Below are 17932 nucleotides of genomic sequence, written 5' to 3' on the forward strand. Positions count from 1 at the left end.
AAAAGGGATATCGGTGCACAGATGAATGAAAAAACTATGGAATTGACTTTCGTTTTTTCCCGAAAACACTCATCATTTGCGAGAGGAAAAGTGTTTCTGCACTCAATCTTCCTAAAAATGGCCACATCCGAAGAGTGCCCGAAGTTTTTATCTAGAACTCTTTAATCTTTCTCTGAAGTGTGCTTTACGAAATGAAGAAGCTACCGCTTCCCGCCCTAAGGTATTTGCCTCATCGTTCTGAGACTTCATCAGTCGATGAGCCCTCTTTCCTAATTAACAATATCGTTCCTTTTACTCGACGCTCAGATATTTAATTTAAAATTGATAAGCAAATGTGAAAACATTGGTTTAGTACATGGTACTCTAGATAGAAGCAATAAATCAGAATCAGGTGCTAATTTTTGTTTGAGAAAAGTCCAACCATTGTCAATTTCATTAAATACCATCTGTGCCAGGCATTCAAGATCGCCTATGAACAGAACACTATAACAAAAGCAGTGAGTTTTTCAAAACAGTTTGATACTTTTTTCGAGTTTTTTTCGAATTTAATGCAATAGTTTCTTCCCTATTTTGCTGCTATGAAGGTGTTTCTGATCAGCAGTACGATTTGGTAAATTTCCGGAACATTCTGCTGGAACGGCCAGCAGAGTATAAACTTCTCATAACACCAAAAGAAAAACAGATTTAGATGAGAAAATCTACGACAAGTCCGTAACGAATAGTTATCAGCCAAAAAATGCTTCTCCACTAGAATTTATTCTGACAGTTGCGTCCTTGTTTCGCCGTTGAGTTTAACTTTTATAATACTTTGAATTTTCGTAACAGAGCTGTAGAGTTACCAGCGATAGAAACTTATTCTCTGTAGGGGCAGTGAGGAAGCGTGAGGTGTGGATAAGAGGCTCTCCAACTACAAGTTCCCAAATTCACAGTAGTAATGACTTGTAACACAATTAATACTGCGATCCAGTGTGTACCTTTTATGTAGTCCACCAAAAAGAGAATTGAGCGTCATTGCACTTGTACTCGAGGAATCCCTCCAATTTATTCAAAAGACTAAAGTTAGACGTAATCACAGTCTTTTTTCTCCCTCAAATGTCTCTTCATTGACTTGGATCCTGAATTAAGAAAAAAAGGAAATTGAAAAACTCAAAGTACATGCGATGGAAATGAAGAGTTCTCCCTTTCTTAACGTGAGAAGGTCCAGATGTTTTTACATGCATTATCATCGCAAATGGGATTGCATTTACTGTGAGCTGTGGCTTACGAAATGTACAAACTACTGCTTACTTTGGTAAAGTATGTTTCTCAGTGTTTTGTAACTGCTTCCGCCTGCTCCTCCTCTTCCTTTCAGTTTGAAATCGATGACATAAAAAGAAAAAATTGGTGGGTTAAGTGGATATGGTGAGAATGTAAAGCGTCATCGAGCCATTCCACATCTGTCTTTCACTACCATCCTTACAAGCTAAGTCACATCTCTGCACCTTAACGAGCGCAGATGCAGTAATTATTTCCGGTTAACGAAAAGTGGATCACTATACTGAGCAGTAAATTTTTCATTGTATAGACCAATTATTCTTTCTGAATTTCGTCCAACAGCTTCTTCCTTATTATGGCTGCAAAGAGGGTGTTCCTCATCAGCAGCTCAGTTTGGTAACTTTTCGTAACATTCCTTTAAATCACAACCCATACAGTGCCAATCTCTTATAACAGCAGAGGAAGATAGCAGGTTGAAAAGAGAAAACCTGCAATAGTGGACCCGTAACTCATAATTACCAGCTTGAAAAAGCTTCTCCATCATAATTCCTTCCCAATGTTGGCTTCTTTTTTTGCCACTCAGTTTAGCTTTATAACACTTCAAACACGTGCATGTTCTTAACTCATAGTTTCGACTTAGTGCAAACGAGTGAATCTTGCCAACAGCTATAGGGTTTCCAACAAACAGAACTGAATCCGCTGTAGGGCCAGTGGTAGAGAGTGGGGTGAAGATAAGAGGGCCTACAGCAACAAGTTTGCAAATTCGCAGCAGTGTAAAGAATAAAGGATAAAGTGTCTAGCGTTAATAAATCCGCTTGGGATGCGCCACGCCATCCACTTCAATTCTGAATAGTTTAAGTTTTATCATGGTGGAACTACCCAAAACAGTGACTTGCGGAGGCTAGCTGATGTGCCAGGTTCTTTTATACTCCCAGAGAGGTCCAGAACCAATTTATCGATCGTACGAGGATAAAACAGCAGGACCATTAGTAACTTTCCAGATCTGCCGAAGACGATTACAACTGGAAGGGGAGAGCGGAGTCAGGAAGTGGAGGAATTCGTGAGGATCAGCCAAAATTCCAGTCTGTTTTTCCTGCATAAATTTCTTGAAAAAACACATTCAATAGAAGGATAAAAGAATGAAGTGCACGGCGTCGGTGAATTCTTGTGGGTATGCGCATAGGAATTCGACTCCAATCCAGAATTGTTCGAGGTTCATAAAAGTTCGTGCCGGTTTTCAGTGACTTCCGAGGTAGAGTCCATGAATCAAGACAGTCTTTTTATCCTCCTAAACGAGTCGGTTACCAGTTTCCTAAACCCAGAGGGGCGAACGTGGTTGACCCTGAGGAGGATCTGAACCACTGATCGATCGTGCAGGTATGGCGGAACCGCTTAGCAAATGCGCTACGCTCGCCGCTTCGCAGCAGTAATCTACTGTAATGCAATCAATGTGATGCAATGACGTGAACAGTTGAGCGCCTTTTATGTTAACCTCCATAACAAATTTCAGCAAAATTTGGAATAATTTATTGGTTCACTTTTTTAGAATCTCTTTTTTTAATACGGGTTGTTGTTGAACCTATGCTCTAATAATCGACATTTGCATTAGCTAACTGTTAGGTTCTACCTATGGATAAAATTGTTTTTTGGCACAAATATTAGGGGCCCTTAATTTAATCTGGATCCACAGAAGACCTTAGCAAATTCGAAGTTGTTGCCGAATTGGTGAACTCTTCAATGTTTTGGAATAAACAAAATATCCATTTGTAGAAAAATTTCAACTCATCGCTCACTCTCTAATAAACTCTAAATAAAACTCTAACAATCCTCTAGCTGATCTATCCTGAGAAATTTGAGATTGTGGGAAGGATGAGAATTATTCACTTTGACATGCTGAAATATTCTTGAAATTCCTCACATCTTTTGTTAGGATGCGCTCAAGTTGCTGAAAAATTCTTACGTTAGCAATACTCTCGTACGTGTGCAGGGTCCATAAACCACTTTTCTAACACGTGGTTCCTAGAATCCCCAAACCTCTACTTTTGACCTTTTTAACTGCCCAAGTGGGCGAAAAAGAATTCTGTCCTGAAAACACGTGTACATTTCAGTGGTACTCATCCCTCCTGGTATATTGTTGGAGGAAAAGTCCATCGAGCCCATCCGGATATTCAAATTCAAATTGATTCTTGACATATATTCAACGGCTCCAAGAGTGCATGGCTTTCGATTTGTTGGCTGTGTTGCAATTTTTAATGTGAATGTAATATTTAGTTTTCTGCTTTGAGATAGGTGTTTTTGAGACCTTTGAAGGATTTTCCCCAAACAAAATAAAAAACCAATGTAATCTTTCTTCCACCTTTTTCATTTCTATCAGCAAAACTGTGCAGGTTTGTGAACTGGTTTTTTCGCGAAGTTCTTTGTAAATCACGATTGCAAATCAGAAAATGTCCTTTGAATCAACTCTCTCAACTGTGAGAAATATGTTTGCTTGCAAGAATTTCTAAAAAAAATAATTGTACATTCTTAATAGAAATTACCTGATCTTGCTTGGACGAACTGTAGGTGTGAGGAATGGAGTAAAGAAAAAATTGTAATGGGCTGGAGAAGGGAAAAAAATCTTTGTATTAATTGCAGTAAGTGTTATTAGATCACGGTGGTCATGTGGTGCGTGCGTGATGTTTTGTTCTCGGTTCTCTTTCAGTAAATCACCTGTTCTCTGTTCGCAAATTGATTTGTTTGCAGTTTGATTAAGTAAATAATTCTATTTTCGCCTGGAACAGAGTCTTACTTTGAAACCGGGACAACACGAAGTTGACGATGTTGGGATCGCTTCACGATTGGATTACACGACTACAGGCGAAGGACCTAGCTCCATTCCTTCTAACTGCTCTCAAAAAACGGTGTTTCCAATTGAATTTTCCTACGAGGTACTTAACAACGTGTCAAATATGCAACGGCAGGGACGTAATTAAAGGCATCACCCCACGAATCTGAGGTGGTGCAGATTTCAGGTGGAGTATTCCTATACGGGATGGGAGACTACGGAGAGGGAGGTGGTTCCGTCCATTTCTTGCTAATTGCCGTAAAAAAACGGCCCGGAAGATGCGGTGCCGCAGAAGACTGGCGCGCTCCAATCGAACCTCTTGTACAAAATGTTGCGCCAAAACGAATGAAGCCGTATCTTCCGGGCCGTTTTTTACGGCAATTAGGAAGAAATGTACGGAATCACCCCCCTCTCCGTAGTCTCCCATCCTGTATACGAATACTCCACCTGAAATCTGCTCCACCTCAGATTCGTGGGGTGATGCCTTTAAGTCATTTATTTAATCCATTCTAATCGAATCATCAAAGAAAAGTAAGAGTAAAATAGCGGAATAATATTCTGCGTATTCTCAGCTTCTAACCTTCTAAATTCCGAAAGTAGATTAGGATCAGAATTGTTTGTAGGGTCGAAGCACCAAATTGGCTCGGCTAGCCTCTCCAAGTAATTGAATCGGTTGCACAAGCGCCCGTTAATTTTAATTGATTCTGAATTCAATACTTTATCCCTTTTTCGATTTCGATATATTCGATACTTGTTTTGAAATTTCTCTTAGCCGGCCATTACTGTTGGTCTCTTAGAAGTTCTCAACTTGGAATCTGTAAAAGAAACATATTCGCAAGCCATATGAAATTGACTATAATTCTTGACCTCCTGAAAGGAGCTTTTCACAAGCTTGGAAATGGTAGTTTCTGTACGTGGGAATGGCTAACTCTTAGTAATTCTGTATAAAACGTTTAAGCCTCCGTGTACCCGTGTCCCAACTTGTTACGCAATGAAGCGTGGGTGGTCTGCAACACGCCATTAAATGTTGGGCAGATTTTACTGCTTATTTGTGGTAAATAATTGCATTTCAGACGTTTGAACGCAACGGTTCTGCCATCATTCTATGGCTTAATAAGTTGCATCGTCAAAGAGATTGGATCACACAAGTCATCTGCCTCACGTTTCTCTCTAAATTAATTGAGGAAGTTGAATTTGTTGTGGTCAAGCCCGTATCCTCATTCATTCGAGACTTGAGATTGGAAGATTAGACTAATCACAGCCTTTTTGCCCTCATTAACCCTGCTTCATTGATTTTCGAAGAAATTCAGAAAAAAAAATGTCGAAGTACACATGTGAAAAGCAGAGTCTTTATCCGTTGATATTTTTAGGAATCATCCTCATTATAACGATAAAAGATGCAGGTGTATTTATAGGCTTCCTCTTTGTAAATGTAGTTGCAACCAAACCGTTTCCAATCTTTTTCCTGTAATTGATCTTAACTTTTGCGAAGACGTGAGGATTTTGAAATGTAGAAGCTACTGCTCACCTTTACTTTAGTGTCTTTTCCCAATTCGGTGAGGAATTCTTCTGTCGGTGTCTCGTTTTCCTCTTCGCCCTTTTTGCTAAATTTGCAAAAAAATGGTGGCTACTTCACTCTGGAATTAGTTCAAAAAAGAAAAGACTGGTAGAATACGTGAAGTTGAAAAGATATGTGTCTGCGTGTTTGAGCCATCTCAGCGACCTATCAGATGTGTCGTTCAATCCCAACCATCCAAGGTATTCCAGGTAACAGTTGTATTCCTTAACAAACAGACGTGCTGGCAGTTAAGATTCCATATAAAAGAAAGTGAAATGGGACATTTTGTTGAGCAGTAATTTATCATGGCACTAACCGGTTTGCTGTCTTCCTTCATGTTTGCTTGAACTCCGTCCGACAACGTTTTTCTTAACTTTTCGCCAAGAGGAGGTGCTACACTAGGCAACTCTTTCTCACAATTTGGTAATTTATCAGAACATTCCATCACAGACACAGCCAGGGCAATCTAAATTTCCCATAATACCAAGAAGAAGTCGTCACGCGTAGAAGAAAGAACTTACAACAATAAGAGCGTAACGCATAGCTATCGAAATGCTTGTAGACCTTCGGGGTTCTGCCTAAAAAGTCCTTTGAGACATCCTTAGCTCAGCAAAGGAAGAACTCACGAAAATGTCGTAACAAGATGGTTCTAATCGCTGTGCGTTTGCTGCACTCCTCGTTAATTTATACTGTCTACTCTTCAGCTGAACAGACGCTGTGCTAACAAATCGAATTCATGAGCAAAAAAAAAAAAAAAAAATAAGGCCTTCGACAGTACCCTTCATGCATATGTGAACTAATTTTTACATGCGACTAAGCGTATGGTAGGTGTGGATTTGATGGAGAAGATGATTTTGACAAAACCAATGTACATTAAACAATCCTGCGGATCATAGAGCTAAATGAAAGGGGCAAGACCAATGCTGACTCCCATATCTAAGCTCGTAGTATTCTGGTGCACAATCTTACACAATCTTTCTTCTCATTTAGTTCATCATGGAAGTGATTACGTTACCAACATCCTGAAGAGCGTTTTTTTTTCATTCTGCAGTCTACATATTTCTTATTTTCGACTGAATGGGTTCCTCAGGTTCAATTACAAAACCAAAAAGAAACATCTTTTTTTTTCCTCAAATAGTCTGAATCTATTATACTTACGTTGGGAAATATTAATCGTTATACTCAACCATTATTGATTCCACTGAGTGATTTATTGGAAGGAACACATTTTTAGTCAATTATCGTTCACCTTATCAAGACCTCTCCCCTGCAGACCCTTCCATACTGGGTCCCACCTATCGGACTGAGTATGCGTATGCCCTATACAATGGTTCTACAAGATCATGTTTGTTAGTGGGAAAGTTTTGAAAGGTCAGCTCAACGCACTCAGAAATTAGGATGCTGTGAATGACTGTCAAAGTGTTACCGCTCAGATTCTCTCAATATTTCCTGGCTCGTAAGTAATCATATCTCATAATCTAAAACATCGAAAAGGAGTGTAACTGATGTGTAACTGTAGTCAAACCATTTCTTGGTGGTGGCTGTCTATGTTGTAAGTTTTCCCAAGGTATTTTCTATCTGCAAACTAAGCTTGGTTTGAAGACAGAGTTCGAATTCATTTTTATGCTTGAGATATTGCCAAAAATTAAAACTACAGACAGAACATTTACGGATCAAAGCAAAAATTACAAGGAACGTATTGCGCAATCCAGCCCACTCAAGACGCAGACTTTTTGTGCACACGATTGAAAGCAGCATATGTTTAGACAACGGTGGCGACTCAAAAACTACTTCCGGCATGAGACAATCCATTTCTTTTTGCTCAAGAATGGAGCTCTCTTTCATTTAATCAGGACGCCACGTATGAGGATACGTAAAATCAGATTTTTGTACAAACAAATCCTTGCGGCCTTCACAGTAATGAGCTCATCAAGTTCCTGCTTGTGGTTTCAAAATCTTCCTATGTTTCTCAATCACATCTCGTGTCCTTACGATACTGTCAGTTATATGTAAATTTGACATATGTTTCCAAGGTTGTCTTACATCGCCATCAAAAATAAACAAATGACAGCAGATCCGTGCGGTTCTTCCGTACAGGTATTATCGGGCCTCCCCGTCAATGCCTGTCCGGAAGAAGAGCAGCCCAGCAAAGTGACCTAATTACAACCCAGGGTTCGGCTGCTGTCTCACAGTATGAGGATTTTTGAATCATTCCCAGCACAGTTGGAGACATTATCCATGACTCCGCTAAATGGTGTGGTTTCCTCACAAACTACAGAACAAGCGATGCCAGTCATGCTACACGACTCTTAAGCGAAGCATTCGATTGTGCATTTGCAAACAGCATTTTGTTATGTGCTGTTTCTATGATCTCGAAAGTAGTGGCATTACTAGGTTAATGGACATAAAAAAGACTCCATTGAGGATCACCTAAACTTCGGGAATTCGTGTCTTCCACTAGGCACTCGTCTCCTTGAGACACCGCGGTCTGGTGATGGGTGTGCAGCAAGTTAATGCGCAGCCAAGACGCACAGGAGAAATAGATTCCTAAATGAAATAGATTCCTAAATTATGTGATTCCCGAATAGAATTCGGAGATAACGTCGCAAATTCAGCTTTAAGTTTCTTTTCGATAAATTTAACTCGGATTAAAATGTTCTTGGTCTCCGTTGTAGGCCATACCTGCTAGGTCTTAATTGCTTTTTTTTAATATAAATTCTTCTACTCTGGAGTAAGCTTTGAGAACAGTGAACTCCTTATTCATTCCAATCTGATCAATCTGCATTAATGAGAGAAGCCGACTTGATCGATCTGAACGAGTTGTTTGCAAATGCATGCTGAAAATCCCACTCTTTTCATCATTACATTGTGCAAAATCAAAGCGTCTACGAAACTCAGTGCTTTTCTGGAAGATAACACCTCGACATCACCGATAAAGTGTATCGGTGATGTCCAGGTAGAATTCCACCATCTCCTAGAAATAGTCGAGGTTCAAGTCGTCCTCACTACCAAGCCAGTCTTTCGACCTTCTGCTGTCGCTGATCAGCTGAGAACTGTATGAAATTTCTAGTAATTTTATGCATTCGCCTCGTTTAGTCTCAACTAGCGTCCAACTAAAACACATTCCAGTTAGATGTTATAATGTTAGTAAGAATTTGTTCCCCCTATAGATTTAAAGCTGCATTATTAATCTGGCACTGGGATGAGAAAGCGGAAGAATATTACAGGGTCGGCCAGGACCAATCGTCCAGCTAATTCAACATTTCAGCCATAGTTGATGGAGGAGAAATTTTAGTAAATGCATAAGAGCGAAATTCGCTGATTCGGCCTAGATAGGAATGGGAAAAAACTTTCAAATATTTAGACTTTTGTACGTAGTGTGTCCTGTTCCTAACCTCATCGCGCCTCCGCACGACTTGAATCGATAAGTAGGGGCCCGTTGCCGGCACTGGGGTTTCTGCCCTGATTTCTTTATTTCTTTTTTTTTGCCATTTCTTCATCTTTTAACTGTAATCGAATTGAATGCCCGTGAGCCATGTGCAAAAGAATATCTTCTGCTACCTCATGGTATCAGTCGGGTCTCGAAGATTTGAAGCTAGATACCGTCGTGTGGCTAGAATTGACGCAGTTGGCATCATCAGGTGGGATCATTGTTAGCTTCACTCGCAGTGCAGCAATGAGTGATGTTTGGCGATGGTCCTGGCCGATCTCGATAGTTGCGCTCCTCCTTCCATACTTCCTTCGCTCCGTAACCGCCTTCCTAACTGCACTGAATTTCAGGTCGTGCTGCCACTGTTCTGAACATTTTACTTACTTAGCTTACTTAGATGGTTCGCCTTCACTGGACGTGCGGGCACCAGCATCTTTTCCATTCGTTTCGTTCCCTCGCCATTGTCATCCAAGATGTTCTCAAGCTTCGTGGGTGACGTTGACGAGGTCCTTAAGCAGTATTAAGCTGAGCTCTCAGCTGGTCCATCTGTGTAGCGAATACATCACCCCATCTCGTTGGCGGTCTCCCTCGGGGGCGTTTAGCGTCCCTTGGGATCTACTCTAGCGTTCTTTTAGTCCATCTATCGTCGATTCTTCTCATGATGTGACCGGCCCATCTATGTTTTGCTTTGGATACATATTCCGCTGGGTCGCGAAGACGGGACATTCCTCTTAAGTCGGAGCTACGAAGACCGGCAAGGTGTTGTGTGCGCCGGTTAAATTTCAGGAGACATCTCTCAAGGGCTCTGTGGGTAGTAAGTAGCTTCCTAGACGTGGCCGCGGTGTCTGCCCACGTCTCCGCTGCGTAACAGAGTGCTGGAAGGACTTTCAAGTCGAACAGATGGGCAAGAAGATCTTGGTCCGTCAGTTGGTCCGTAGCTTCCCTGACGGCTGCGAATGCTGCCCATGCTGCTCTCATTCTTCTATTCAGTTCTTCCTTCAAGTCGTTTTCCATGTTCATAGAACGTCCGAGGTATACGTATGACGAAGTTTCCACGATTTGGGAGCCTTCAAGTTGTACTCCTCCGTCCTCGCAGTAGGCGTTCTTCATGAACTGTGCCTTCTTTCTGTTTATTCGCAGTCCAGTTTTCTTCCCTGCTTCGTTCAATTCATTGAGCATCATTTCTGCTTCATTGGTACTGCTCGAAAAGAGAACGATGTCGTCCGCGAAACGAAGGTTTGAAAGAAATCTTCCATCAACACGTATGCCCCTTTCTTCCCAGGATAGTGATTTCATTATCCATTGCAATGCAGCCGTGACCAGCTTCGGCGATATAGTATCGCCTTGTCGTACTCCCTTTCCAATGGGTATGGTGAGAGGGCTGTGGAAAAGCTGTATCCTAGTCGTGCATCGATCGACAATTGGCTAATGTCCTCACATTCGACGCGTCCACACCTTGATCGACCAGCGCTGACAGTATTGCATTCGTTTCTACGCTGTCAAAAGCTTTCTCATAGTCGACGATGGTTAGAACAAGGGGCAGGCGGTATTCGCGGCAAACCTCCATGACTCTCGACACGGTCTGGATGTGATCCAAGCAGCTGAACCCCTGGTGGAATCCAGCTTGTTCTTCCTGAGGCTGGGCTTCATCCAGCGTCCTATTGATGATCTTGGTGAATACTTTGTATAATACGCTCAGCAAGGATATCGGACGGTAGTTCCGAAAGTCCTCTCGGTCACCTTTCTTATGGATAAGAACCGTTCGCGAGGTCTTCCACTGGTCTGAAATCCTTTCTTTCTGAAGGTAGGATGTCATATGCGCTGCTAAGATTACATGAAGCGGATGGCCACCAGCTCGAAGAAAGTCTGCTGATATAAAGTCAGGTCCGGGGGCTGTGCCAGGTTTCATGCTCTTGATAGCGACTCGTACTTCCGAAGGGAGAATCCGTGGTGGAGCTTCGCCAGTGGGGATGATTGGGCTTGACACAGGAGTTGATGAACGGAAAAGGTTCGAGTAGAATCTCTCCGTAATGATTTCCATCTCACGACGAGATGACGTGCGAGTCCCGTCTTCGCTCAGCAAGGTTGCTAGCGGAATATTATATTCGCGGAGATCCCTGCGGCACTTCTTTAGACTCGTTCTTCTTTGTGCTGCTTCCAGAATCTTCTTCTGCCTGCACTTCAAAAGATCCTCCTGCAACGCTTTTCTGCAGCTAGTGTTTGCTACTAACCGCTCAATGTGCGATGCATTCGGATCAAGCCTCAAAGCCCTTCTTCTTTCCAACAATTCCTTGGTGGTCTTCAAAATTCGATCCAAGTTTGTCGTGCGCGGCTTCGAGGCACGTTCAGCACAAGCTCGTAATACTCTGAGCAGCATCTCGTAGTCCACATTTGGGTCTTCCTCGATGTGCCAGTCACCTTGGGACAAGAAGTCCTCGAGTACGCAATCGTCGTAGACGACTTATTTTCTCCTTCGTTGCCGATAGCAGATGTTCTTTTCCATCGTGTGGCTAAGTCGTATTTTGGCACGAAGAAGACGGTGATCAGAACCACTACAAAAGGATGGTACTACTGAGACGTCAAGTAGACACCACCTCTGGTTGGTGAGTATGTGATCGATCTCGGCACGAGTCGCGCCATTGGGCGATTCCCTTTTCCACCGACGATGATCTTTTTTCATGAAAAGAGAGTTCCCATGAAAGAGACGAGCGGCGGACAACAGCCCGGCGAGACGATTGCCATTTTCATTCCGGTCCCCTAGTCCAAATCTTCCAATCCTGTATTCCTCTTCTGTGGCCTTTCCTTGTTTTGCGTTGAAGTCTCCGACAACGAATTTGTAGAAGGACTTCTCGTTGCGGACTACTTCCTCCAGTTCCTCGTAAAACGCGTCCAATTCGGATTCATCAGCTGCTGATGTTGGTGAGTAGCAGTTGATGATAATGATGGATTTTTGGCGCAGAGGGCGGAGGCGAAGAAATGACAGACGAGGTGACAGGATCTCGTGAGAATCGACGAGATGGACGACAGATGGGTGCACAACAAAACCAACACCGCCTACATTTCGCGACGGAACCTTCTCTCCACGAATGACGAGTGTACCGTCATTCATCTGTCGTACGTCGCTCCTTCTGCACTTGGTCTCCTGCAGAGCAATCACGTGAAATTTGATACGCTCTGCAGCTCCGAGAAGGGCATGCAGGTCAGCAACTGTGGAAAGTGTTCTCGCGTTGTAAGTACACAGTCCGAGACAGTCTCCATGGCGAGTCGTGCGTGTGTCGCCTTGGTCCAGAATCAATGACGTCCTGAGCAACCTGAGATTTGGTCGCCTCTCACCGGTCGCCATACCGTCCGACGTCTGAGACGCCCAGTGTGCAGGGTACTGAGGCAGTGAATATGCTGGAGTGGCAAAAAGGCTTTTCCCCAAACTAAGCAGCCATGCCACGGCGAGCTTAGCTTTCACCACAGGTCATCGCCCAACCTATATGGATCAGGGAACCATCTTGCGACATTTTGCCAAGACGGTGGTGAATCTTAGCAGTGGTTTACTCTTAGCTAGGCTTCCAATTCCGAGAAGTCGGAATGTCGGATGTGTCGAACTCCTTCTCAGCTTGGGAGACCTTGTGGGAGGACGAACCTCAGCTGTGCATCGCGGTTCGACGCCGAGTGTCACCTCCACGCCACTATGAGGCGGTAAACCGTTAATTTTTCTACTGTTTTGTTTTCTTTCCCTGTAGATATTAAAGATAATCGTCTATTTTTTTAAAAGATAACCAACTTCTTTTTAGCTGCTTAGCTATGTTAATTCAAGCAGCTGGCACCAGAAATTACTAGAATTTTCCTGTGATATGAGAAGTGCGACATGAACAACACGGCTAAATCGCATCACAAGATCCACTGCAATCCGTCGGAACGCTTGGTAATGAGCAGAAATTAATTTACAAGATGCCAATTGATAGTTAATAAGCCGCTAATTTCATGAATGTCTTCAGAACTGAGAGATAACATTTTTAAGGTGATAACCACTTTGAATTTATCCTTCGTAGATGCGTCGACACTAAGTAAATATCCATTTGCAAAGGATGTGGAATTGCTTCTTCCAAACCAACTCGAAATCTCATGGTCTGTCAAGGGAAACCCAGAAATGGTAGTCGGAAACGAATATTTCTGACAAACTATCCTCTCTCGTGACTTCTACAAAGAAAACACTATCAAATGGATATACACATGTCCACACGAAACATGGGAACATTGTCACTGTGTAACCTCCATGAAATACTAGTTCCTTCATATCCCAAGAACAAGAGAATCCTCAACAACACAAAGTTAGTAGAATTCGTGAAAAAAATTTGGTCCTTTAAATCAGCAGGAATCAGGAATGATACAGCGGTAAGTGTCTCCAAGAATTCAATGATAGAAGTTACTTTGATATAGATGAAGGACATTACATTGTTTATCTAGCATTCAAGGGAGAGCACTCAGACCTCCCCGATAACTTCAACTCAACTCCTTCTCAGCAGAAATGTGAACATATTGAACAAAACACAGAATTGTTGCAAAAATACCGTAGTACAATAACGAACAAAATTAGACGAGGAATTATAGGAGTGGAAGATACCGAGGGTACAACCAATCCTCTCACCTGCCGTTATCTTCCTCATCATGGAGTCTTATCAGAAAATAGTAAGAACACCAACCTTTGATGTGTCTATGAGAGCTCTGCAAAAACAAAAGTGAGCCTGATTGGGGTTCTCTAAAAGATGAACTTTTTCTTTCATAAGTACCCGGTGTTCTTTTACGTGTTCGCTTTATAAAAATACTGACAACAGGAGATAATGAAAGGGCGCATGGTTGGACTTGATAAGAATAGCAGAAACTTCACTTGATTTTTGTGGCTGAGAAATCAGACCTCAGGGGTGTGAAAGAAAACATAGTTACATACGTCCTCAACAGAGTAGCATTCGGACTTATTACTCCACAATTTCTCCTAGCAGGTACGATACAGTACCATTTCATCAGTTGCATTTTACCACTAGCTCAGTAGATCCTACGATACATCTATGTCGACAATATCTTAGTGGAATCCGAAAGGAGCAGAAATTCCTAACTGGTGTAAGAGAAAACAAATCAAATATTCAAACAAGCAACTATGAACGAACGAGAATTTGCTACCAACGATACAAAATTCAATGACTTTGTCCAACAAAGTAAGTACCAGATGATAAACTATCAAAAGTACTTGGCTTAAAATTGGCTGTGTTCCATGTATTCCGCGAGCGTGTAAAAGTTGTTGAACTGTCATGGAACACATTCGCACAAGGCAAGGAACTAAAAAGACCCCTAAAAGCATATCACGCCCCTTAAAAACCTGTCTAAATGGTAGAGCTTGGATTCGGAATACTTAACCTCAATATAAACGTTGCAAAAATAGAACACATTAGAATGCACGATTGACTGTAGTTTGTGTAGCAAATAAGCTGGTGACATTGCGTGCACCGCAACACCTTGATGACCAGCTGATTTCAAAAATTTTGTTCAGTTTCCAAAAAAACCAAAAATTCTTGGAGCTGCTTATTGTTCTACTGTATCCATGGGATACGCCAAAATCTAATTCTGAAGTAGTCGTGTGTGACTCTCTGATCAGCTAATATAAATACAATTTTGATCTGTGATTAATAAAATATATTTACATCTAAGATTTAAGACTCAGGTAAAAATTAGATAAATTTTAGCGTATCACGCGGATATATATATATATATATATATATATATATATATATATATATAGAACAATAAGCTCGAAGAGTTTGTTCAGGCTTCTCTTCAAAAATTGAGCAAGATTTCTGAACTAAGCAACTCATCACGGTGTTGTGGAGCATGCATTAGCACTAGCATATTTGGTATACAAGCTACAGTCAATCGCCCATTCTAATGTATTCTATTTTCGCGGTATCATTGTTGTTCACAAATTCCTAGATTGAATGCTCGTGATTTGCGTTAGTTCCTCGCCTTTTGTCGTGCCCCTGGTCGCTCCGAGTAGGAGCGATTGAGCGCAGCGACTAAGCATTAGCTGTTAACACTCAAGAATTTAAACTTAAAATGTAATAACCAGTACCAAATTTAAAGAAGACTCCCTCTTACAAGAAATTTATTCTCTACCTGCAATGCACAAGATATGTGTCACAAAATGGACGGGATCTTGATCAGGCCAAACAGATTTTCTATTTTCATCACTTCCTTAACTAATTCCTGCTACGCAACGTTCGTCTTGCAATCCGTTGACATCCAATGTAGTGCTCATGGATGCATCATCAAGCTGTCTATCTATCATCACTGCCATTCGATCGCACCTGCCGGGACACTATGTTATCATTACCTCCCAAGAACATATATTACTTTTACAACCCCGTCTATCCTAGGGAGAAGACGTTCCGTTGCGACCACCACACTCGATTGCAAGGATGCTAACAGGACTATCGGTTCTGTCCGCTTCAAAGTGTTACAGCACGTTGCGGTAACTAATCGGCCACTCTTCTCGTCTAATCGTCGTCACTGCCTGTAAACCACGCGGTAAAACCTACAGGTAGACCCGACTCTGCCCCGATCTGGACCTCACTATTGTTATACAAGGGAGAACTGCAATATCGAGGAGAAAAGCACACTGTACTGGAGAACAGTACCACAGTCCACTGTCGCATGACAGCGGAACTCACTGCCGTTTGAGAAGAAGCATATCGTATTCTCATGGTTGACAAAATCGGAAAAGCAGCCCTTATTTGCAGAGAATGCGAAACTTCAAGAAAAAAAGAACAATAACTTTGTGACTCCATCATTCCAGGGAATGAGCATTTGTGTCTACTCAAATGTAGCATCCTTAATAAATAGAAGAATGACTGAGGAGCAAAGATGAGCATGAGTGCTTCATGATCGTTAAGCTTTTCTTGAGCATCCACTGTTGCTATTTATCAAAAACGCAGACACGGGGGAGCTGGAAAAACAGAGTGCCGAGGATTGGTTAAGGTTGTTCCCGTCGACCCATAAATGTTTCTATATGTACATATCATTTTGGTCATATTTTTAAATTGTGTCCATATCTCATACAGGAAAACGAATTTCTGCCAATAATGGAACTTCTATAAACATTTACAAAAAAAAAACGCATTAAACTGCTTTGGAGCGCAGCTATCGCTGCCACCGCGAAACGTTTGTGTCACAGTTACAAGCAACTAAATATTTTTTTTTCTAAACTCTCAATCTCAAGGAGTTCACAATAGTTCTCCCGATGCGTGACCAAATCTATCCTAGCCTGAGACATCGTAAGGTTACATTTAAAATTATCTCACCATCACGGCATCTCTTCGAAGCGGATGGAGTGACAGAACAGTTCTGTGATGACGAGATATTGGTCGTCTTATCAATACCTCGAGATCTAAAATCGAGCTACCAAATAGTTGCTTAGTAAGATTCGTTGCTAATCTGACCGACATTCACTTGAAACACCTCCTTTGTGACCAACTTGGTAATGATTGGTTGAGCTTAACAAATAGCATGTTCTGTAGCAGATAAATCCAAGTTGTACATCATTTGAGGATGAATGTGCCTCCCTTACATTTTCCTATTCTAAAGTGAGAAAGTTGGTAAAAAATAGGGAGCTATAGGCTTGAGAATGAAAGAAAGGGCGTTGAGGGATGTTAATCATTATCGCCCTTGCTCTAAGAAGGTACGATCTTCTGTGTGGAAGTTCTCTAAGCATATTTAGAAATCCTCGACTTCTTTTTCGCATCTTGGTGTTGGAGCGTAAGCGACGAATACAGTCAAAACTGGTTTTGATTCACATCTTCTCAACCGTGAATTTCCGAGTCGCCTTGTCTACCTTTTTTGTTTTTTGCAGTTTTATGCGTTTTTTTTGTAACTTTTATCGATAATCCATTATTGGTAGAAATTCGTTTTCCTGTATGAGATATGGGCACAATTTAAAAATATGATCAAAATGATATGTACATATAGAAACATTTATAGTTCATATGTGTTAATAGTTCATATAACATATGAAAACAACTTTAACCAGTCCTCGCCACTCTGTCCCTCCAACTCGCCGTGTCTGCATTTTTGATAACAAGCAATTGTGGATGCTCAAGAAAAGCTTAAGGCTCTGGTCCAATCTGGTTCTATATGTAGTACATGCAGATATTTTGTATGCAGTTATGATTTGATGTCAGCTGTTTATCTCATTTTTATATTAGACAAACATGCTAAGTAATGAGGAGAACAAAAGGATAATTTTTATAAGTCAGAATGAAGTGGGCTTGAAGACACTGCAGCAGTATTGAAGAAGCATTCGCTTCTAGAGGGGCCAACGGATGTATCGTAAGGTAGTTTATTAAATTTCAACGGGACCTTCGGAGATGAAAAGGGAACGCAGAAGCCGACCCACGGAAATTGAAAATCAAGTGTGTGCCAACAAAGCTTGTAACTTTTCGGATCACAGGAAGAGGAGGACACGGAGGAATTGGAATAAATGCCTAGATGGTCGAAGAATTCAGAAGACGTCACTCCATTTTTCTTTCTTGCATCTCAACCCCTTTATAGCGGGCAAATTTACAATGTTTATGGTGACCAAACAGAATAAGTTAGTAGTAGAGAGTTTGCCTGAGGAGTCAATATTTCGATTAGCTTTCAGGCGTGGGCTAGGCGGCCAGAAGCTACGCCGCATATGTCTAGTGTGTATACGCACATATAACTTTAACTATAAAAATAGGTGTAGGACTTGATGTAGCATTGCAAGCTTCTGCATGTGATCGCTTCGACTTTTCAGAGCTAAACTTGTTAATTAATGCATAGTAATAAATTTCACGTCAATATTGGAACA

General features: G+C 41.6%; 2 protein-coding genes across 3 annotated transcripts; both read right to left on the reverse strand.

The window, feature by feature from the left end:
- Nucleotides 1-5444: 5444 nt before the first annotated feature.
- Nucleotides 5445-11443, reverse strand: RB195_013390 (uncharacterized protein; the record flags this gene model as incomplete). Of its 2 annotated transcripts, XM_064203182.1 has the most annotated exons (10): nucleotides 5445-5543; nucleotides 5607-5682; nucleotides 5754-5860; nucleotides 5953-6102; nucleotides 6158-6214; nucleotides 9240-9400; nucleotides 9460-9575; nucleotides 9686-10458; nucleotides 10505-11240; nucleotides 11298-11443. In XM_064203182.1, the coding sequence occupies 10 exons, from the start codon at nucleotides 11441-11443 to the stop codon at nucleotides 5445-5447; spliced, it is 2421 nt and encodes an 806-aa protein (XP_064059062.1). The 2 variants fall into 2 exon arrangements, with proteins under 2 accessions (XP_064059062.1, XP_064059063.1); XM_064203181.1 differs by having other exon boundaries at nucleotides 9686-10422; nucleotides 10505-11443.
- An 84-nt stretch (nucleotides 11444-11527) lies between these two features.
- Nucleotides 11528-12409, reverse strand: RB195_013391 (uncharacterized protein; the record flags this gene model as incomplete). Its single annotated transcript, XM_064203183.1, has 1 exon — nucleotides 11528-12409. The coding sequence occupies one exon, from the start codon at nucleotides 12407-12409 to the stop codon at nucleotides 11528-11530; it is 882 nt and encodes a 293-aa protein (XP_064059064.1).
- Between the last annotated feature and the right edge of the window lie 5523 nt (nucleotides 12410-17932).

This window comes from Necator americanus, chromosome V, assembly GCF_031761385.1.
Source record: "Necator americanus strain Aroian chromosome V, whole genome shotgun sequence".
NCBI classification, from domain to species: Eukaryota; Metazoa; Nematoda; class Chromadorea; order Rhabditida; family Ancylostomatidae; genus Necator; species Necator americanus.